The following is a 19,917-nucleotide window of genomic DNA, read 5'->3' on the forward strand; positions in this document are numbered from 1 at the left end:
GTGTGAAGCACTGCTCCTGAGTGCTTGAGCTGTAATAAATCCTGACAGAAGCCCTGTGAGGTATCATAGCATTATGATCCCGCTTTCATAGATGGGGAAACTGAGGCTGAAAACTTAGGTAACTTGCTTAAGGTCACAGTTAAGAAGTGGAATAAATACAGAGGGGGCCCAAAAAATGTAAACACATTTTAAGAAAGGAAAACTGTATTAAAATTGTAATACTCAACATATACCGATAACACAAGATGAGTACAAGTCACGTGTGACTTCTGCAATGACAAGAGATGCTCAGTGTGGTTGCCATCAGCGTCCAGACACTTCTGACTACGGCGCACGTTGTTTGGCAGACTTCTGTGGCGAGCGTGTAAACCGTTCCAACCCCACAGCAGAAGCAGCAGGACTTGTAGCTGCGCGAGACCTCCGGGACCTTCCCTTGTGCACGTCACACACAGCACCGTGCGTCTCAAACTTACCACGAATGCGTGCAGTTGTTGGGCATGTTGGAGGTTCTGTTGCAAACTCACACCTCCATGGTCGTTGTACTTCCACATCGTTCTCGAATTTCAAATGCCACTTCAAAATGATCTTGCGCTGCTTGAACAACAACGTGCTTCTGCCATTTTCTTTGACTGTCCTGCCTATCACATGGTGACGCTAGCATTCATTTGATTGATGCCATCTTTTGAGGGAATGTCATATGTACTTCACATTGCTACCGTAATTCAATTCAACTTTGAAAATAATACACAGATAACATCTCTTAAACTGTGCTTTTGGCACCCCCAGTATATGTGTATTTGCTATTTTGACTTCTTCCATAGTGAAGGTCCCATTCTAGCGTTTTGTACATTTTTTCTAATGGGTTATGTGATTTTTCTTATTGATTTGTAGAAGTTTTTTATATATTTTGGAGATGAGCCATTTTTAGTTACATGTATTACAGATAGGTCCTCCCACTCTGTGTGCTGCCTTTTTACTTGTTGTTTTTTTTTTGTAAGATTTTTCAATGGGGAAGAGGACTTTGTTGGGGAACAGTGTGTACTTCCAGGACTTTTTTCCAAGTCAAGTTGTTGTCCTTTCAGTCTTAGTTGTGGAGGGCGCAGCTCAGCTCCAGGTCCAGTTGCCGTTGCTAGTTGCAGGCAGCGCAGCCCACCATCCCTTGAGCGCGTCGAACCCGGCAACGTTGTGGTTGAGAGGACGCGCTCCAACCAACTGAGCCATCCAGGAGCTCAGCGGCAGCTCAGCTCAAGGTGCCGTGTTCAATCTTAGTTGCAGGGGGCGCTGCCCACCATCCCTTGCGGGACTCTAGGAATTGAACTGGCAACCTTGTGGTTGAGAGCCCACTGGCCCATGTGGGAATCGAACCGGCAGCCTTCGGAGTTAGGAGCACGGAGCTCCAACCGCCTGAGCCACCGGGCCGGCCCTACTTTTTTTTTTAAACTGGTATTTATTTTAAGTATGTTTTTTTTTAAACTGGTATTTATTTTAAGTATGTATTTTAAGTATGTTTATTTAAGTGTGTTTTTCCAGGACCCATCAGCTCCAAGTCAAGTAGTTGTTTCAATCTAGTTGTGGAGGGTGCAGCTCACAGTGGCCCATGTGGGGATCGAACTGGCAACCTTGTTGTTAAGAGCACCGCGCTCTAACCAACTGAGCTAACCGGCCATCCCCCTTTATACTCTCTTAATGGTATATTTAGGTTAACAGATTTCTTAATTTAAAAATAGTTATATATTAGTGTGGATTAAACATACATTAATATTTTCCTGTATGATTAGTGGGGTTCTTCTGACCTGTTTACACACTTGCCCTACATTCTCATGTTTGTATTTTTAAAAGCATGTATTTCTTTTATAATTTAAAACATGAAACGTAGTGGAGGAAGACTGCCATGAGCCACACAGTCCCTTTTATAAAACGTCAAGTCTTGCAGTTCTCCAGCGGGGCACTTCTGGTCCTGCGAGCAGAGCCACCCACTTGGCAGCCCCATAACCAGAACACAGCTAGGGGGTTGTGGGGAAGGAGTGGCAGACCAGCTGTTAACCATAAAGCCACTGAGAAGAAACTTCTGAAGTCATAGGCTTAAAACACATGAAAGAAATTGCTGCTCAGGAAACCCAATAGAAGGTATAAAGAGCTAGAATGCGTCCTTTCCCAGAGCAGTCCAAATGGCCCATGCACATGGGTCCCTGCGAGGTCATGGCTGTTCAGAGGGAGCCGAGGCTCTCTGAGAACCTACACTTCACACAAGGTCTGCGTCCTGGAGGCTTTTAGGTTGAAGGGTCCAGAAGACGTTGCCCTTTATTGCTTATTGGATAAAGCAGGTGGGGCCCCTTCATCGATTCTTCTGCCTTCCAGCCTAAAGGTAACAACGTGCTGACAGACTCCTGCTTTCATGGGCATCAAACAACTGCAGCCGCCCCCACATCTGTGGCCACCCAGATCCTCCCCTCTCCCCTGCACACCTGGCCACTCACTTGACCCCAGTAATTGACCGATGAAGGTTGGCTGAGTGCCTCATCAGGGACACACCCACATTATGGGTCCCTGCTCGGGGTAGATAGGCTCACCCCCAGCAGCATCGCTCCCACACTGTGTGCTGACCACACCCCAGATCCTGTCCCACCAACTCCACCGTGCCTGTCCAGGAGCCTTGCACACACGATTGGCCAACGGCAGGTCATAACACACCAGCCAGACCTCCCTGCCCATTCCAGTGGCCCCAGAGACAGAGGCGGCACCCAGTTTTCTGACCATAGCCTCTGGACTTTATTCCAGCTCCGGGCCTTGGCCAGGAGCAAACATCTGTGTAAGGCTGAAGGAAGGGGAGGCTGGGAATGGGGTGGGGCCACAGCTGCCAGCCAGGTCAGCTGTAGTTGTGTGGGTCCGCATGGTCGGGCAGAAAGTAGCGCTGCAGGGCGGGCTGTAGGAGCAGTGGGGGCAGCGGACGGGCAGGCCTGGGCCAGTCCGGAGGGAAAGGCTGCAGGTCCACTCGTGGCAGTGGCAGCTTCAGTGTCCGGATGGAGCCATTGAGAGTACGGCCCTCCCAGAACCGGGACACCATCTGCCCTGAGACCAGCAGGACAGCCCAGTGGGACTCAGACCAGGGTGGGGGTGGAGGTCAGGGTCCAGTCTCTACCCCCATCCCCACTCACCCCTCAGGCTCATTGGAGACCTCTGGATCTTGGTCTCCTGAAGCCGTAGGATGGGATGCCTGGCAGGGTAAGAGGGTGGGTTTGACTGAGCCAGGCCCTCAGCCACCCTGTGCAGGTCCTGCCCCCTGCCCGTGCTTGGAGTCCCTGGGCAGCTCACAGGCGATCCCAGGGCTGTGGCACCACCACGCTGGGTGCCGGCATGCGCAGGGAGCATGGGCTCAGGGGCGGGTTCTCAGGCTCCTGCAGGGTGCCCGGCTGCCGCAGCCGCCGCAGCTCACAGAAGAAGTTGAGCGCATCGATTGGGCCCAGGTCCAGCATCTTGGACTTTGACCAGTGCGTCTGCTCCAGTGGCAGTGTCTCGTCAGGCAGTGTGGCCGGCATGGAGGAGCGCAAGCGGGCCTCAGGCAAGCAGAAGGGCAGCAGTGTCTCCGAGAGTGGGCGTCTGGTCCGCTGGCGGCGCATCTCTGGCAGCATCTGCTGGGTTTGGGGCTCCAGTGTGGCCACGCCTGGCTCCCCAGGCAAGACCACCAGTGAGGGCGCCCAGGAGATGCTTGAGGGTGTCTTGGAGATGTGAGCAGGTGCCTCGGATACCATGGAAATCTGAGACAGCGCCTCCTTGGGAGGGGGCCTAAGTGCCGAGGTCTCGGAGACCTTGGGCAGTATGTCCAACAACTTGGCTACTGAAGGCTGCAAGGTTTCCATCTGTGGGGGACGCGGCCAGTGAGGACCCACCAGGGCCCAAGGTAGAGGCTGCCCTGGCCCCAATGGGAGGCCGGTTGTGCTGTTCCTGGCTCTCAGAACCACCCCTCTGCAGAGTCCCTCCCACAGAGCAGGAAGATGGGGAGAGGTGGGGTACCCCAGAAGGACGGGGAGGCACAGAGCTAGAGCGAGGCAAGGAGCCTACCAGCCTCACCCGGCTGTCCTCTCTGGACTTGGGGAAAGCCGCAGGAGAGGGCAAGAGGCTGCAGGGGCAGGTAGCCCGCCCCACTCTGCCCACCCAGACCTGCAGGGGCTGGAGCATTTCCTCCAGCTTCTGGCAACAGCAATTGCGCAGTGCGGACTTGGAGTCGAGGTCCAGGCTCCCGACCCAGGTCTTCATCTCCTCGAATAGGAAGCCTTCCGGGTCCTGAAGGCCTAGCCCGTCCAGCAGCTTCTTGAGCTCCGGCCTGCGACAGGTGAGGGCGGCTTATTCCGAGGCCCCGGGCTGGCGGGGAGGACGGGCAGAGAGGGGCCTCACCTGCAGGCAGCTGGTGAGTAGAGGAAGTAGGACATGAGCTCCAGCACCACCTCGCGGGAATCCAGGGAGCAGGCCAGGAGCAGCTGCAGCGCCAGCATCACGAAATGCTTCTGCGTCTCGTCCTGCGCACAGACGCGTAGAACGCGATTGGTGCCTGAGGCCCGGGGCGGAGCCAGCGGGGCGGGGCTAGCGGCGCACCTGGAGGCAGGGGGGCTGGTCCAGGTTGAGCAGGTGCAGGAGGATGCAGTGCAACTGGTCACAGAGGTGTCTGCTCACGTCGGGCAGCAGCCTCAGCAGTGCGTGCAAGATGTGCACGCGGTCCGCCCATGAGGCCTCCTCCAGCCTGTCCATGAGCATCGAGGCCAGGCCCTCCACCGTGCCCACCCCGGGGTACGCCTGCAGAGACCGTTGTGAGGCCCTGCCCCCGGGGCGCTCCAGCCTCCCCCCCACCACCCCAGCCTATGCTTCCCAGGCTTCTGAGACTCCCCGAACCTTCAGAGTGAAGTTGGGGAACAGCTTTTTGAACCAGTTCTGGACGTCGAAAAAACGTAGGAAACTGGGCGGATGTCCATAGCGCTCTTTCCAGAGTGAGCGCTTGTAGCGGTACCGGCGGCGGCGGCGGAAGTAGGTCTCAGTCCTGGTGTCATCGTTGCTGGAGCGCCTCCGCGTCCAGGACTGGAAGCTCTGGGAGGGGGCATTGGTGGCAGCTACAGGCCCCGCCTCTCCGGCCCGTCTCCTCCCAACGCAGCCCTGCCAGGGGCGCCCACCTGAGCTGCGGGCTCCTCGGACCCCAGTAGCTCATTGGAGAGCTGCGTCGGCAGGCTCAGGGCATCTGAGGCCCAGTCCAGATTCAGCTCCTGGTCCTCATCTTCGCCCTCGTCCTCGTCCTGGTCCTCGTCCTCGTCCTGGTCCTCGTCCTCATCCAGGCCCTCATCCTGGTCCTCGCCCTCCTCCTCGTCCTCCTCCTCACCCTCCGCCTCGCCCTCGTCCTCGCCCTCCTCCTCACCCAACCACTGGATCAGCTCCTGGGACCACTTGGTGTGGCGCCGCTTGCCCCACCGTCGCTGCAGCCACAGGTCGTCCTGGCTCGTTCCAGGCTGTGGAGTGAAGAGCACAAGTGCCCGCTGGCCAGCTGCGAGGCCTTGGCCCCTGCTGCAGAGCCTCCCGAGCCCCACCTGGGGGAGCTTCCCAGTCCCACCGCTTGCCTTGAGTGTGCCGTTGCTAGTGAGCTGGCAGAGGGCTCCAGGTCCCCCGATCTCCCCAGGCAGCCACATTTGCTGCAGCACCACGGAGTTGGGGATCCAGCCCGGGAAGTGGATGGGCCGCGGTGAGTACTGGAGGTGGAGCACAACAGGGCAGGCGTAGAACCAGAACTCAGCGCCAGCCCAGATGCCTCCCTGATACAGCATCCCAGTCTGCCGGCTCTCCCAAAGCTGAGCTGGGCTCCCACCCCGTGTCCACCACACAGGCAGATAGAGCCTTCAGCAGTCAGGGGAAGCGCAGTGAGCCCTCAACTGTGGTAACTGAGGAGGGAAATCTGGGCTGCCTGACACCCCCACAGGCTCCCCACAGGACTGGGCCCTCAGTCCTGGGCAGGGATGGCTATAAAAAAGGAAGGGACAGGAGCCTGGAGAGTGGCTGGTCAGGGCTTGGGTGCATGGTGCAGCACCTGGAAGGATCAGTGGCCAGCTGGGGAAGTGCCAGTGCCAGATTCATGCTAGGGGAGAGGCCGAGGCCGGCCTGGGCATCTCGACGGGAAGGCGGTGGACTGCACGATGCCAGCTCCCATTGACTGCTCCTCTGAAGGGAGGGACTATGGTCTCCAGGAAAAGTCCACAGGGGACCTGCTCACCCAGCACTTTCGCTGGGGAAGGTACACAGGGACCATCAGCTGACAGAGGGTCTCACTTTGCTCAGTGTCTGCTCCCAGAATGCAAGCAGTCAGGGCCCTCAGAAAGCAGCAGCATCGAAACTGGGTGGGCAGGGGAGGGCGTGGGGGAAAGGGCTGCATGTGGGCATGGCCTTAGGGTCAGATCTGGACACAAAGCTTTGCAGGAAAGGGAAGATGGATGCACAAGGGTGACGCCTGGAGGGAGGTGCCTCTGGGGAGAGCATGAAGTGTGTCTCACCTTGTAGGGTTGAATGGTGGCAGGGAAGAAGCCCCCGAGGGTGGAGAGAAGGTCCTTGGGCCGCTGTTCCAGCAGCAGGGAGATCTGGGGCAGGACAGGGCCTCAGAGCTGAGCATGGAACCCAGCACTCTGGCAGCTCTGCCTTGGGTTGGCAGCACCCCGCATGTCTGGGCCCCTCACCCTGTGCTACAGGTGGGAGGATAGTGGGTCCAGGGCCATAGGCCTTCCCCCCACCCCCGCGGAGCTGCTCCAACTATAGCTGCAGGTCCACACTGAGCCCCAGGTCACAGCTCAGGGAGGACCCAGCCAGCAGTGAGGCATGGGAGTAAGTCCCGGGGGGGTGGAGGGGACAGGGTCACGCGCAGCCGTCAGGGCAGAGGGTAGGAGGCCTCACCTGGGATGTCCTGCTGTGCACTCCCAGGTGGGTGGGTGGGATGGGCAAGGTGACTCGGGGAGGGCGGGCAATGCGCTGACCCAGGGCCCCCCGTTGTTGTGTGGGCAGGGCTTTTGGCGCTGTGGGGGCTTCAGTGCAGACCCCAGCCTTCATGAGACTGGGGGCAGCTCCAGGCAGGGCACATACATTCCAGGTGTCTGTCTCCACTGTGAAGGTCACAGTGTTCCTCCGCTGGGGCTTTGTCCCAGAATGTACGTCCTGGGAGGGGTGGCAGGGCAGGGAGGTGGTGTCAGAGGCCCAGGCAACGGAGGGGCTGGGTCAGGGCTGGCACTGGGGGAGGCCCCACACCCACCAACAGGCCTGGGCCATAGATCAGACGCAGGTAGTTATCAAAGGCCTCCTGGCTCTGCTGCCAGGAGGGTGGGGGCTGGGCTGCTGGGACCACCAGCCCCAGGCTCAGCTGCTGAAGGTCTTGGTCCCGGGCAGCTAAGGCTTCCAAGTCCTGGGGTGGGGGTCAAGAGTCAGTCCATTCCTTCTTGAGCCTTGCCATGCGCTGCCCAGATAACCACGGTGAGCCCAGGCTGGCCCCAGACACCGAAGAGGAATGGCCATGTCAGGGCTGGGGCACTGGAGTAGGGAGGGGCCAGGAGCCACCCCACCTCCTCCAACAGCGGCTGCTGAGGTGCTGCCTTTTGGAGACGGATGAATGGCAAGGCTGCGCTGCAGACGAGGACGAGCACAGGTGGGACACTGAGCGGCGTTCCCAGGGGGACTGGGCGGGGCCCGGACAAGGGCCCAGGAGGGTGGTCAGGCCCTGGTGGGGCCCAGGAGACAGCCAGGAGTGGAAATGTCAGGGCTGGGGCAGGCTTGAGGTGGCTGGAGGTGCCTGGGAGGCCTGGGACCTCATGCTGGGGGTCCTGACCCAGAGGAGCTGAGTGGGGGCCTCCAGGACAGTTCAGCAGGCCCGCTGGCAGACCTGAGGCTGGCCACCCCATGCAGGTTGGCGAGACTCTGCAGCTGGGCTGAGGTCAGCGACTCCTGGCTCGTCAGTGGCAACGGAGGGTCATCCATCCCCTCAGGGACTTTCCCACACAGCTTCTGAGCAGGGGAGAGGAGCCTGGATCCCAGCCTAGGAGGCTTGTCTGCCCGCAGCAGCCCTCCCCGCCCACCCTATGCTCACTGCACACCTTAACCAGGTAGGACGTGGGCAGGTAGAGCCTGTGCGATACCAGGCAGAGGCGAGAGCCCAACGCCAGCACCAGGTCCCCACTGTTGCTGCAGAAGGTCAGGGCCTGGGGGGCACCGTTCAGCTTCAGGAGCCTGCAGGGGTGTCCAGGGCGTGATCCAGCCCTGCTCCAAGGAGCAGGAGACGGGCGCAGCAAAGGCAGAGCCCTCTCTCCCCAGTTCAGCTACTGCTCTAGTGCCCCCACCCCTAGGTGGAGAGCCCTGCCCCCAGAAGCCCTGCTGGTGGCTCTCCCTCCCTCGGGGCCCAACCCACCGCAGCAGGCGGTTCTCCACTGTCCAGATGCGGATGGTGCAGTCCAGGCTGGAGCAGGCGTACAGCTTGAGTGTGGGACAGCAGCACAGGCCTGGGGGAGGGGCCAGGGCTCAGGGTCACGAACCAGAGCCACGCGGTGGCCTGGGCTTCACCTTTGCCCTGCCCCCGCACCGGTGATATGGTCCGTGGGGTCGTCCTGGGGCCCGTGATCGTAGCGCTGGCCGTTGTCAAGGCCAAACTGTACCAAACCGTAGGTGGCACTGTCCGGGTCCTCAAAGGCCACGGTCACACACTTCCCAAGCACACAGAGCATCACGGCGGGGTGGCAGCAGAAGAAGGTGCGCAGCAGGCTCAGGCTCTCCTCAGCATATGGGAAGACCCGCCACAGCTTCACGGTCAAATCTCCACCTAAGGGGGCGGCAGCCAGGGCTGGGCCTTTGGGGTGGAGAGGGATTCCCAGGCAGGACCTGCGGGGTGGGAGGTACTGACCTGAGGACACGATGGTGTTCCAGGCAGATGCAATGGCAGTGACGGGGCCCCGGTTGTGCCCATCTGTGTGGAAGACACTCTTTGACGCGCACCACTCGAGCACTGACAGTGTGCCATCCGTGTACCCCACCACAGGCAGGTACCTACGGGTGACAGCAGCCGGTTGGCACTGGCCCTGTAGGCCCGCCCCACCCTCACTGCCTCCGGCACCCACCGGTTCTTGTCTTTCCAGGCCCTGATGCTGCGGCACAGCTCGCCCCCGTGCTGGCGCACGGTCTCCCAGCTGGAAAATGCACTGCGGGGGTCTATGAGATGGCTGTAGAGGTGCAAGCAGGAGGGCCTGGGTGCCGGTGCCGGCGCCGGGCACACGCGGTGCAGCACGCTCATGGGGCAGCGCGCCGCGTTGGCACACACTAGGTGTCCAGTACGTGTCAGCAGCCACAGTTGTTCGCGCAACAGGCAGTAGGCCACAGCAACTGCGCAGTCGTCGCGCTGGAGCCACAGCGCGCTCACCGTACGCCCAGTTGCAACTGACACGAGGTAAACTGAGCCGTCGGCGCATGCGCACACGAGGCGCGCGGGCAGCGGCGGGTACAGGGGTAAGGGCAGCCCCGGCGCCACCTGCAGATGGAGCACCGGCGCAGACAGCTGCGCCAATTCCGAATAGAGCTCGCGCAGCCACCACAGCTCCACGCTGCTTGCGCGCAAGGAGAGCACCGGCCAGCCTGGGCTGGCGGGCGCCAGCAGGCGGTTCACGTGCCCAGACCGCACGTCCTGGCCCCAGCAGTTCAGCGCCACTTGGCCCACCTGCGCCGCCGCCTGCAGATCCCATGTGCGCAGCGTCCCGTCCTGCGAGGCCGACAGCACCAGGGACGTGTTCGGGAGCACGGCCATAGCTGTCACTGGACCTGCGGGAGGGGCGCAGGTAACTCGGGTGCACCAGGGACTACAGGAAAGGAAGCCTACAGCTCAGGTTACGGCCAGCGCAGAGAAGCGTGGCCAGAGCGGGTGGAGATTCTGGACAGCCCTGTGGAGTGGCGCACCTGTGTGGCCCACGAACACCATCCGGATCTGCCAATCAGCATCCCACACCTTCACCGTGCTGTCTCGGGAAGCTGTCACCATGGCCTCTACCTCTCTGAAGTATGCCAGGTCAGAGATGGTGCTGGGGGTGGGGTGGGATGGGGAGAGGCCCAGCCGACTCAGCATCGCCTCCTGTGATCAGTCCTGCATCCCTGCCATAACCGGCTTTCCCTCATGAAATGGCCTCAGGCCCCACCCCGTCCCGGGGCCCCCCTCACGTTTTGTGCAGATCCCTGCGCATATCTGTGACAGACCAGGTGTGCAGATCAAAGGTGAGCACCGCTGAGCCATAGGCTGCAAAGCAGCACGGGTTGTGGTGGGGAGCCAGGGGCCCCAGAGCCAGGCGCACAAGCACACCCGTGGAGCTTGGCGGAGGCTGCAGAGGTGACCCTCGTGGCACCAGACTGCGACCCCCTGAACGGAACTTCCAGAGTGCTAGGCTGCCGTCTGCCTCTGCCACTAGCAGCAGCCCCAAGTCAGGCACAGGTAGGCAGCAGATGGGCTCGCAGCCTGGTGCCCTGCCCACCCCTGGCTCGCTCAGCCACAGCAGGCTGAGGTCAGGCCTTAGTATGGCCAGCCCTGTAGGGCCCCAGCCCACAAATCGGCCTACGGAGCCCAGCGGTCCCAGCACTGACACCAGCCCTGTGAGTGCAATGGGGGCCAGCAGCTTCTCATGGGCCCAGCCGTCCTCTCTGTGGAGGTGCAGGCAGCCCGCGCCGTCCAGCACCACGAAGCGTCTACCCACTGGGTCCTGCGCCACCGAGTAGAGCCCGGCTGCCACCTCCAGGCGACGCAGCGGTTCCAGTCCGTGCGTCAAGCATGCCATGCGCAGCTCCGCTCTCTTTTCCTGCATGCCAGGATGGGCAGGTCTGAGGCCAACTTGGGGGGACTAGGGAGAGGTGGTGAGCCCACCCAGGGGAGCCAAGAGGATCTGCTGGGATCACGCCAGGGACCTCTAGGGGAAGAGCCAGACCAGGGAAGAGTCCTCCAGGAAGAAGCCACAGGACAGCCGCACCTTTTCCACGAAGTCATGGAGGCCTGTTCGTAGGAGCAACCACAGCTGGCGGGCACGGGCGCGCGGGGTCATGTTTTGCCACAGTGAGCTCCTCGTAAAAAGCTGTGGGACCAGCTCCGAGAATGATGGCTCTGCGGGGCCAGCGGTGGAAGCACTGTCACTGAGTGGCTGTGGGCCCCCAACCCTGGAGGTCGTGGGCAGCTGGCGGCCCTCTGGAGGGCCCTGGTTAGGGGACTTCCCGGGGAGCGTTGTGTTCCTGGCGGACACAACCCGTGCCTGAGTGAGGCCTGCTTTTAGGTGGGCCATCTTGAGGGCGAGGCCAGGCCACCTCACCATTCTTTTCTTTGAGCAGCCCGGGGTCTGGGATGTCATAAACGTCAGCATCACATGGGTCTGGGTCCAGGTTGTTGCCTTCTACTGAGAAGGGGTTGCTTGCGTCCAGTACACCGGTCTCCATTTTGGTGGCTGCACATCCAGGCGGCTCAACAGCCTTCTACCCGCTGTTGCTAGGATACCAGGCAACGACAGCCCTGCCCTTGACACAGGCCCCGCCCCCAAGCCGCACAGAGGCCAGGTCCACGGTAAGTCACAGAAACTTTTATTGGAAACAAACGAGCTGCAGCAAAGTGACACTCAGTGCACGCTGCCCAATGGGCGAGGTGGGAGGGGTACAGGTGGGCACCAGGAGCCGGCCCAAGCCCAGGGTGGATGACCACTGGGGCCTGCTTGCCGAGTCTCTGGCCCTTTGGGCCGGAGTGCACAGGCCTAGGCCTGACCCGGTACAAAATACAAAAATAAACTCTGGGGTCCAGCTGTCACTGCCTGTGTCAGCTTCTTTGGGCAGGACAGTGGCTCTCCCCACCAGGCCCTGTGCTGTCGGTCCAGTCCAACCCATGTGGGCAGCAGAGCCTGTGGGAGTGAGTGGCTATCCAGGGGCTGGGACCAAAGGGTTAGGTGGGCAGCGCTGGAGCTGTGGCAGCACCAGGGTCTGGCCAGCAGCTGGGAAGGCCCTGGGGCCCCCCAAGAAGGCAGGTCCAGGCACTGGTTGAAGCTGGATGAAGCTGGGGTCTCTGCTCCTCCTCACATACAAATCACCGGAACCCTGGCAGAGGACGGCACACGGCCAGCCTTGAGACCTGGCAGAGGAGCCCCACCCTGCCCTGCTCACCCCAGGCTCCAGGGAGCCAGGCCACCCCACCCATCACACACCTGTCCTCCATGGCGCTGGGCTCCTCTGGGCTGCCCTTACTGCCTCCACCTCCTCGCTCTTCTTCCTCCTCCTCCCCCAGCTCCATGTCCAACTCGTTGCCCGCCTCTGAGGGTGTGTATGTGGATCCACTGGGGGAGGTGGTGGGATCGGTCTTAGGACCACCTACCCTTGGCCTGCTGCTGACCCCAGGGAGGATGTCCAGGGAGGAGAGTCAGGAGTGAGGTGGGCCAAACAGGGAGCTGGGGGAAGGGACGTGGACAGAGCGCCAACCTGATGGAGCGGCAGCTGAAGAAGACAACGCGCTTCAGCCGCTTGTTGTAGAAGAAGTAGTTAAAGGACCAGAGGCTGCCGTCCTCCCCGAAGGGGTCCGAGTCCAAGTCCGGGTTGTAGCTAGGGAGTGTCGGGGAGGCAGTGTGAGGGCCCAAGGGCCACACACACCCAGGACCCACCTGCAGGGAAGCCAGCCCACCTGTAGATGTCACATTCGGCCAGGCAGATCTCCTCGTCCACCGCGTTCCACAGCTGTGGCTTCAGGGCCTTGAAGTCCTCCCGCACGGCCGAGAACAGACTGCAGTTGACTGCATTCACCACCTAGAATGGTCACAGCTGGGCTGACTAGGGGCCAGGACAGCAGGCATGGACTGGGTGGAGCCCAGGGGCCACTAAAAGTGGGGGAGGACAGTGGGGACAGTAGGGCTGCAGGTCCCTTGCCCCACCCGACCCTCACCCAGCTGAGGCTGGGCTCCCGGCTGAACTCGTGGCTGCGGGCAGTGCTGAAGTCATAGTCGGGGCGAAAGGACTCGTTGAGTGTGGCGATCAGGTAGAAGAGGGTCTTCCGGCTGCACTTGTCGCTGAGGGGGCCGTCATCCTCACCACCTTGGCTCTTGCTCAGTCTGCACAGAGAAGCATCAGCTCAGTGCTGCCCTGCAGCCCACAGCCCCAGGGGACAGGCCCTGCCTCGGCTCACCTGCTGGGGCTGAGGCCTGAGGTCTGGGGTGGGGACAGTGCCTCCAGCACGTGTGGTTGGCCCTCCTGACAGAACTGCTTGAACATGTGCTTGTCGTCTCCTGCCATCTTACATGAGTAGCTTTCAATCCTACAGGATGCAAGCGGGACCTTGGAGCATGCCCTCCCAGGCTCGACTCAGGGCCAGGGCTGTGACCTGAGGCATCAATCCCTGGAGCCCCAGCCTCACCTGCCGATGATGTGGGCATCTCCAGTCTCCACGGTCAGCTGTGAATTGATGGCCTCAAAGCTCGAGTTCTCCAACAGCTTCATGTCCTTGGGAAGGGGGTCCTGTGTTCTGAGGAGCTAGTGCTGCCTGCGGACAGAAGGCCAGACAAAAGACCAGTCAGTGTGTATCGGGCCCCTGGGGCTCCACCTGCACACCTCCTCTGGGTAAGTGGAGCCGCAGTAAACAAGCTGGGTCCCTCCCACGCCTGTTCCCAAGCCCTGAGCACTGGCTGGGGAGGTGATGAGATCCTGTTACCCGGGTGGCAAGTCCAGGCCCCAGCTCAGCCACACCCTCTGCACCTCGTGCGAGTTGTGGGGCCAGGCTGGGGAACCCACCGGGGATCCTGCTCACCGCGGGGCTGCTGGTTTAGTGCCTCCCTCAACGCTCCCCATCCCGACAGAAGAGCCCCACCCACCAAAGGGGTCACTGTGAGCTTGCGAAGGGACATGACTCCGGCACTCCAACTCCACCAGGATAAGAACGCTACTCAGCCAGGGTAAGAACCTGCACCCAATTAGGAACCAGGACACCTGGGGCTCTGGCCCTGCGGTCACCTGGACGCAGCGTTCTTCCCTGCTCTACGGGCGGCTTTCTAGCGAGGAGAGGAAACCTACAGGCTCCGACGTTCTTCTTTAAAAGTGGGCTTAGTTTCTTCCGGAGCAGAGGGAGGCCCCACGGCCCTGAACGGCCTGTCCGCGGGCCGCTAGGGCGCTCCAGCGTCGGCCCCGCAGCGTCCGCCTCCCGGCCACGGCCTAGCGGAACCCTAGCCTAGCTGCGGAGAACTACAAATCCCAGGAATCACTGAGCCACACCCCCCCCGCCCCAGGCTCGCATATACGCGCCAGCGTGATGCCTGCTGGGGGCTGTAGTTCTGGAGGCCCCGAGACAGCGCCGGGTACGGGGGGGACACCTACCTGCTTGCGCTACGCTCTATCTGGCCTGGCAGGGCCAGGCCGAGTCAAGTCGGTTGGTGTAGATGCGGGTGAGGAAGCGGTGCGGGCTCCGGGCAGCGCGGGATCCTCAGGACCGGAGGGCGGCGCCGCGGCCTCCGCTCGGGCCGCACTGTATCCGGGGGAAGAAGCTCCGCGGCGACATCCCGTTACTCCTGGCCCTGCCGGCCCATCCGGGCTGCGACCGCGACATAGCCTCGCCCTTGCACGGCGCCCGACTATCGCGACCGACTTGCCCGCCGACCGCCGCAGATCGCCCCAGCGAGCGACCGACCGACCTCTACCTCCTCCGGCCGGACAACAACAAGCTCCCTCAAGGCCCGGCCCTACGCCTCTGAATGGCCGGCTCCAGCCTCCGGGATCGAGAGCTTGGAGAGAGATTGGGGACGCTGCCCGCCGCTCAGTACTGTCTTCCACTCCTACTGGCAGCAATGCCTGTCCGTCACTCTTCTCGCCGTCTGAACCCGCCTTCTTCCTTGGCCCTCACTGGTTACGGCCGCTCGCCTGCCCCGCCCCCGGGGGCCTCCGGGTTCCCAGGAAGGGATGTGCTAACTGCACGGAGCCCGCGGGAGGGAGAAGGCTAGAAGGCGCCTGGGAACGGCGTCCACCTCCCGCCAAGCTTGGATTTAGACACGAACCGACCGGCTGCAGCCTCCGCCCGCCCAAGCGTCTAGGGCAAAGGGCCCGCGCCCGCCTTTCAGTCGCGGCCGGCGCTTCTGTCCCTGACACTTAGCCCCGACGTACAAGCCTCCAGACAGCCTGGTCCTCCTGAGTCCATCTTGGGCAAAGCAGGAGGGTCAGACTCGGCCCCGTCTCGCGCTCCGACGCACTGGCCGCGTCCGGAACCCCAGGCACGCGGCCCTTGTTTCCGGCGGGCACAGGCGCTCAGCGGCCCGAGCCCACGGAAATGGGCTCGGAGGGCCGGGACAGGGCCGGACCGGAGATGGCGCCGCCGGCAGGCGGAGCGGAGGCCGCCTCGGACCCAAGCTCGGCCGCAGTGCTGCTGGCCGTGCACGCCGCGGTGAGGCTCCTGGCCGCGGGGCCGGACGCCGAGGCACAACTGCGGAGGCTGCAATTGAGCGCGGACCCCGAGCGGCCTGGGCGCTTCCGACTGGAGCTGCTAGGCGCGGGGCCCGGGGCGGTGAGTGGGGGCAGCGGGGGCGCGAAGCCGGAGCCTAGGCCCCTCTGCTTGCCCGCCAAGTGCCCTGCAGCAGTTAACTTTCCTTGCTTCCGTTTCTTGGTCTGTAAAATGGGGATGATGCTGATATATATCTTTATGGAACTGTAAGCGTTTCAGAAGATAATGAGTAAAGAGCTTAGTACAGCGCAAGTAGCCAATAAATGTTACCTCCTGTGCCTTTGATCATCGTGCAGTGTGTGCGGGAGGAAGCACTGAGCCTGGACTCTCGCTCTCCTCAGGTCAGTTTGGAGTGGCCCTTGGAGTCAGTCTCCTACACAGTCCGAGGCCCCAGCCAACACGAGCTGCAGCCTCCACCAGGAGGGCCTGGAACCCTCAGCCTGCACTTCCCCAATCCTCAGGAAGCTCAGCGGTGGGCAGCCCTGGTCCGAGATGCCACCGCGGAGGGACAGAATGGTCAGTACACTGGAGCAGATTCATTCGGTTAGCCAGGGACTGTGCTGGGAGTAGGAGTAGCCACAGCCCCCCATGCCTGGGTGGGGGAAGTCGTCCGGGAAGCGGGGCCCACCTTACCCACTGCTGGGGTTCTGGGAAGGCTCCCAGGAGAGAAAGTGGAGAAAAGGAACAGGCCAAGAGCTGGAGCCTGGAGAAGCAGACAAGTGTGGAGGGGAAGAGCAAGCAGGCACTCAGGACCTGGGTGAGAAGATAGACGAGCAACGGGAAGGTATTCGGTGGGAGAGTGACAGGCTCAGAATTGAGCTATTTAAGGTTGGTTGAAAAACAAAACAAAAAGATTAGTTGAGACCTGCATTCGTGTTGGGTGGTGCAGGTCGTGCTGGAGAAAGGGATGTTTCCAGAGATGCTCAGGAGATGGAATTGGCTGGATTTTGTTAGTGGCTGAGACAGAAAATGGCGGATGAAATACCATGGGGCTCCCAGAGAGAGAGCCTATTTGGAAGGGCATAGAGGTGGTCCAGTTGTTACACGTCTGGGGGGAGCAGGAGTAGGTGGATCTGGGCTGGAGCTGGGGCTCTGGAGAGTAAAGATCAACCAAGGTCACTCGGAGAGAAGCAGAAAGAGAAGAGGGTCTGGCAGGCAGACAGTGCACCAGGGAAAGCCCACAAGTGTGCAGGAAGAGCTGCTGGAGCAGGAGGCACCTCAGAATGGAGGTAAGAGGCCCAACAACAGTGTGCAGGGGGAGGAGGCCTTTTCCATTCGTTCATTCACTCACTCAATCATCCACTCAGCAGATGTAGCCTTCGGACTCAGCACTCCTTCAGGCATTGGCGATTAGCATGAATAACTTCAAATCTCTGCCCTCTTGGAGCTTGTGTTTTGCGGGGGGAAGCAGACATACAAATTAAGCCATAAAATTCTGTCAGGTGCTGGAAGGGGTTTGCAATTTACAATAGAGAGGCAGCAGCGAAGGACTCCGTAAGGACGAGTGAAATTTGAAAATTGAGGCAGGAGCCATGTGGCCAGAGCAGTAGGTCCAGAAGCCCTGAGGCTGTGCCCTCAGCAGGGGACAGACAGCTCGAGATACTGAGGGCCTGAGGGTGTCAGCACTGCATGGACTGGGCCTCAAGGAGAGCAGTACGTCTAGCCCAAGGCCTGAGAGGCTTTGTTTGGCATGGGAGCAGTCCAAGGTTTCCTGGGGTGGTGGTAGAGCAAGGAGAAGGGTGGGTGGAGGTCCCATGCTGCCTGCAGGGCTCCTTCAGAGGGAGGGCTTGCTTTCCTTCTGCTGTGAGGCCAAGGGAGCCTGAGAGAAGTTGCCTGCCTCTGGAGGAGGGGCATAGGTGAATCCAGAAGGACTCCAGAGCCCAAGTGCGGCCCCAGCTCTGAGGGGTTGGCAGGGCCCTGACAGTGTGCAAGGGCCAAGGCTCTGGGCAGCCTAGATAGAAGTGTGGCCAAGGCTGGGACCTGGCACGGGCTGGGACGAGCAGGGAGGAGGTAAGGAGCCTGGAAACCTGAAGTCACATCAGAGGCCTAGAGAAGTACTTGGCTGGGGGACGATCTCAGGAGACCACCAGCCCACCCCACACCTTCCCTCCTAGGCAGTGACAGCCTGCCTCCAGCCCTGGGCTCGGAAACGTGCCCTCTTTCCCCATCCAGTCCCCCTGAAGTGCCCACACCCAAGGCCTCCCAACCCAAGGTGGATGTTTCCTGGAGCCCTGGAGACTTGATGGAGAAAGGTAAAGGCAGGTGGCCAGAGGGGGTTGGGGGAAGCAGGCTTGCCCGGCTGTGATGGCTCTCTCCTAGCAGAAGTGCTGGCAGGGCGCCTGGCCCGAGCCATCGAGGGTGGCGATGAGAAAGGGGCAGCCCAGGCAGCAGCTATCCTGGCCCAGCATCACGTGGCCCTCAGTGTCCAGCTCCAGGAGGCCTGCTTTCCTCCTGGCCCCGTCAGGTGAGACCTGGGACTTCTCCTTCACCCTGCCCTCCAGCCCTCTCAGGTTCCCCACCATGCCCCGGCCCTACATTCTGATCCAGGCTGCAGGTCACAGTTGAAGATGCTGCGTCCTCTGCCCACGTCTCGCTGCAGGTCCACCCCCACTGCACCATCGCGGCCCTCCAGGAGCAGGTGAGCACAGGGTCTGGGGAGCCCTGCGGGGCAGGCACGTCAGTGACACTGCCTGGCCCTGACACTCTGGCCACAGGTACTCGCGGAGTTGGGCTTCCCACCAGCAGTGCAGCGCTGGGTCATCGGTCGGTGCCTGTGTGTGCCTGAGTGCAGCCTGGCTTCCTATGGGGTCCGGCAGGACGGGGACCCTGCTTTCCTCTACCTGCTCTCAGCCCCTCGAGAAGTCCCAGGTCAGTCCTTGACTGGGCTGGGGTGAGGAAGGTGGGGGTGCAGCCTGACATGTCTCTGAGCCCCACCCCTCCACCCCAGGACGCAGCCCGCAGCACCCCCAGAAGACAGATGGGGAGTTAGGCCGCCTGTTTCCTCAGTCACTGGGGCTACCCAGAGTCCCCCAACCAGCCAACTCCAGCCTCCCCAGCCCCCTTCAGGTAGGCAAGGGCCCAGGTAAGGTGGGCCTGCCAGCTGTGGGCACTGGAAGGAAAGGGTGAGCAGCAATCGTCTCCCCCCTTCCCCAGCCCGGCTGGTCTTGCCCTTCCTGCACTTTCTTCAATGCCCCAAGCCGACCTGGCTGTGAAATGTGTAGCACCCCGAGGCCCTGCGCGTGGGACCCCCTTCCCACAGCCTCCACCCAGCAGCCACCAAAGGTACCAGGGACAGTGGAGGGGAGAGGATGGGGGCCGGGGAACAGAACAGCAAAATGACCCATCTCCCCCCACCCCAGGTCACAAGGAGAGAGGATGGCCCTTCCCTTCCAGGCCCAAGGTCCCTGGACCCCCTCCTGAACATCTCAGGGGACCTCTGCTGACTGTCGCTCACTGGGGACAGAGCCAGAGACATTAAAGTACTTCTGAGCCAGTTGAGTGCCCCCACTTTGTGCAGACTGGGCTGCTGGGAGGATGGAGAGCAGGACAGTCCCACTCAGGAAACTTGGGAGAGGGAGCGGGGCCTGGCCCTCAGCAGCAGGGCTCCCCAGCCAGAACAGAAGAGTGTACTTGGACCCCAGGTCCAGGGATCCTAGGGGCATGGCGCTAAGATCTCTCCCCACCCCACTCTGGCTTCTGACCACTGTGCTGGGGCCCTTGATTCCCCACCCTGGCTGGTCGAGCCTCCCCTAGTCCACCCAGAGCCCCTCAGGCGTGCTCCCTCCTTTTGCCCTCCCAACTGGCCACTACTACCTGGGGTTACTCTAGCCAAGACGCCCTGTACATTCCCCTCTTGGGGACAAGGAAAGCTCAAAAGCTCAGAGCCCTGAGCCAGGCCCTCTGCTAAGAGAACACCTCCACTGACAGATCACAGCCACCCGTCCCCTAGCCTGGACCCAGCCCCAGCTACCCTGTGCATGGCTAGGAGGCACCATCCCATGACAGACACCCCACCCAGACACTTGTCCACCACCCCAGTCCCCTCCAGAGGAGGTGGCCTCTGCCTGCCTATCTCTGCTTCCAGAGCATGGCCGAGCGCAGTCTGTCATCTCCCAGCCACACCCAGCCCACACCAGCTCCCACTTTAGTCCAGACCTCTGCCCTGTTGGAATGCTGCCCTCAGAATGAAGGCCAAGTGGTTCGACACTGCCACTGGGCTGGTTACTCTAGCAGGCCCTGGACCATGGCCAGTCAGGCCTGGCCCTTTTCAACTGTGCCTGGCACTCCCCACACCAGAGTGCTGCCACCCTCTCCTCCAACAGCGAGCTCTCTGCTTCCTGCAGCACATCCAGTAGCGAATGGACTCTCAACCACTGGTCAGAGCAGGTCACACTGCATGGACACCCCTGGGAACTCTGACAGCAAGGGTCTCAGTCCCAGAGTGC

At 61.3% G+C, this 19,917-nt stretch overlaps 4 protein-coding genes across 7 annotated transcripts; 1 reads left to right on the forward strand and 3 right to left on the reverse strand.

Moving 5' to 3' along the window:
• Window positions 1-2,745: 2,745 nt before the first annotated feature.
• LOC141566971 (WD repeat-containing protein 97-like) lies at window positions 2,746-10,241 on the reverse strand. Its single transcript, XM_074316518.1, has 19 exons — window positions 9,946-10,241; window positions 9,117-9,810; window positions 8,903-9,045; window positions 8,585-8,821; window positions 8,414-8,504; window positions 8,103-8,235; window positions 7,892-8,013; window positions 7,575-7,635; window positions 7,268-7,417; window positions 6,916-7,173; window positions 6,522-6,605; window positions 5,160-5,726; window positions 4,885-5,076; window positions 4,591-4,788; window positions 4,393-4,514; window positions 4,159-4,321; window positions 3,313-3,629; window positions 3,156-3,214; window positions 2,746-3,069 (listed from the first exon to the last, which is right to left on the reverse strand). The coding sequence occupies exons 1-19, from the start codon at window positions 10,109-10,111 to the stop codon at window positions 2,867-2,869; spliced, it is 3,960 nt and encodes a 1,319-aa protein (XP_074172619.1). The 5' UTR covers window positions 10,112-10,241; the 3' UTR covers window positions 2,746-2,866.
• Window positions 10,200-11,488, reverse strand: LOC109443940 (WD repeat-containing protein 97). 2 transcript variants are annotated; one of them, XM_074316635.1, is made up of 3 exons: window positions 11,334-11,488; window positions 11,001-11,131; window positions 10,200-10,832 (listed from the first exon to the last, which is right to left on the reverse strand). In XM_074316635.1, the coding sequence occupies exons 1-3, from the start codon at window positions 11,455-11,457 to the stop codon at window positions 10,200-10,202; spliced, it is 888 nt and encodes a 295-aa protein (XP_074172736.1). In that variant the 5' UTR covers window positions 11,458-11,488. The 2 variants fall into 2 exon arrangements, with proteins under 2 accessions (XP_074172736.1, XP_074172735.1); XM_074316634.1 differs by having other exon boundaries at window positions 11,001-11,441.
• A 93-nt stretch (window positions 11,489-11,581) lies between these two features.
• Window positions 11,582-14,499, reverse strand: MAF1 (MAF1 homolog, negative regulator of RNA polymerase III). Its single transcript, XM_019724877.2, has 8 exons — window positions 14,359-14,499; window positions 13,406-13,531; window positions 13,178-13,306; window positions 12,938-13,103; window positions 12,680-12,801; window positions 12,481-12,600; window positions 12,210-12,338; window positions 11,582-12,102 (listed from the first exon to the last, which is right to left on the reverse strand). Exons 2-8 carry the CDS (start codon window positions 13,486-13,488, stop codon window positions 12,081-12,083), a joined length of 771 nt encoding a protein of 256 aa, XP_019580436.1. The 5' UTR covers window positions 13,489-13,531; window positions 14,359-14,499; the 3' UTR covers window positions 11,582-12,080.
• Window positions 14,500-15,295: 796 nt separating this feature from the next.
• On the forward strand, window positions 15,296-18,965 carry SHARPIN (SHANK associated RH domain interactor). Of its 3 annotated transcripts, none has more exons than XM_019724833.2 (9): window positions 15,296-15,535; window positions 15,814-15,988; window positions 17,587-17,724; window positions 17,795-17,936; window positions 18,020-18,110; window positions 18,187-18,340; window positions 18,420-18,538; window positions 18,626-18,754; window positions 18,832-18,965. In XM_019724833.2, exons 1-9 carry the CDS (start codon window positions 15,302-15,304, stop codon window positions 18,913-18,915), a joined length of 1,266 nt encoding a protein of 421 aa, XP_019580392.1. In that variant the 5' UTR covers window positions 15,296-15,301; the 3' UTR covers window positions 18,916-18,965. The 3 variants fall into 3 exon arrangements, with proteins under 3 accessions (XP_019580392.1, XP_019580401.1, XP_019580411.1); XM_019724842.2 differs by having other exon boundaries at window positions 17,807-17,936; XM_019724852.2 differs by lacking the exon at window positions 17,587-17,724.
• Window positions 18,966-19,917: the final 952 nt, after the last annotated feature.

The sequence above is a fragment of the Rhinolophus sinicus genome, linkage group LG12 (genome assembly GCF_036562045.2).
Source record: "Rhinolophus sinicus isolate RSC01 linkage group LG12, ASM3656204v1, whole genome shotgun sequence".
In the NCBI taxonomy this organism is placed as follows: Eukaryota; Metazoa; Chordata; class Mammalia; order Chiroptera; family Rhinolophidae; genus Rhinolophus; species Rhinolophus sinicus.

Bases quoted from the DNA above. Each gene is read 5' to 3' on its own strand.
- LOC109443940 (XM_074316634.1), bottom strand. From the start codon at position 11,384: ATGCTGACGTTTATGACATCCCAGACCCCGGGCTGCTCAAAGAAAAGA. The intron at 10,833-11,000 runs GTGCGGCTGTCC...CCTGGCATGCAG, and splicing joins TCCATGACTTCGTGGAAAAG to GAAAAGAGAGCGGAGCTGCG.
- LOC141566971 (XM_074316518.1), bottom strand. From the start codon at position 10,111: ATGCTGAGTCGGCTGGGCCTCTCCCCATCCCACCCCACCCCCAGCACC. The intron at 7,636-7,891 runs GTCTGCCAGCGG...CCTCGTCTGCAG, and splicing joins CATGGGGTGGCCAGCCTCAG to CGCAGCCTTGCCATTCATCC. The intron at 4,322-4,392 runs GTGAGGCCCCTC...CACCTGTCGCAG, and splicing joins TACTCACCAGCTGCCTGCAG to GCCGGAGCTCAAGAAGCTGC.
- MAF1 (XM_019724877.2), bottom strand. From the start codon at position 13,488: ATGAAGCTGTTGGAGAACTCGAGCTTTGAGGCCATCAATTCACAGCTG. The intron at 13,307-13,405 runs GTGAGGCTGGGG...TGCATCCTGTAG, and splicing joins GATGCCCACATCATCGGCAG to GATTGAAAGCTACTCATGTA. The intron at 12,601-12,679 runs GTGGGCTGGCTT...GACACTCCCTAG, and splicing joins GCCGAATGTGACATCTACAG to CTACAACCCGGACTTGGACT.
- SHARPIN (XM_019724833.2), top strand. From the start codon at position 15,302: ATGGGCTCGGAGGGCCGGGACAGGGCCGGACCGGAGATGGCGCCGCCG. The intron at 15,989-17,586 runs GTCAGTACACTG...CTTCCCTCCTAG, and splicing joins CACCGCGGAGGGACAGAATG to GCAGTGACAGCCTGCCTCCA. The intron at 18,111-18,186 runs GTGAGCACAGGG...CTCTGGCCACAG, and splicing joins TCGCGGCCCTCCAGGAGCAG to GTACTCGCGGAGTTGGGCTT.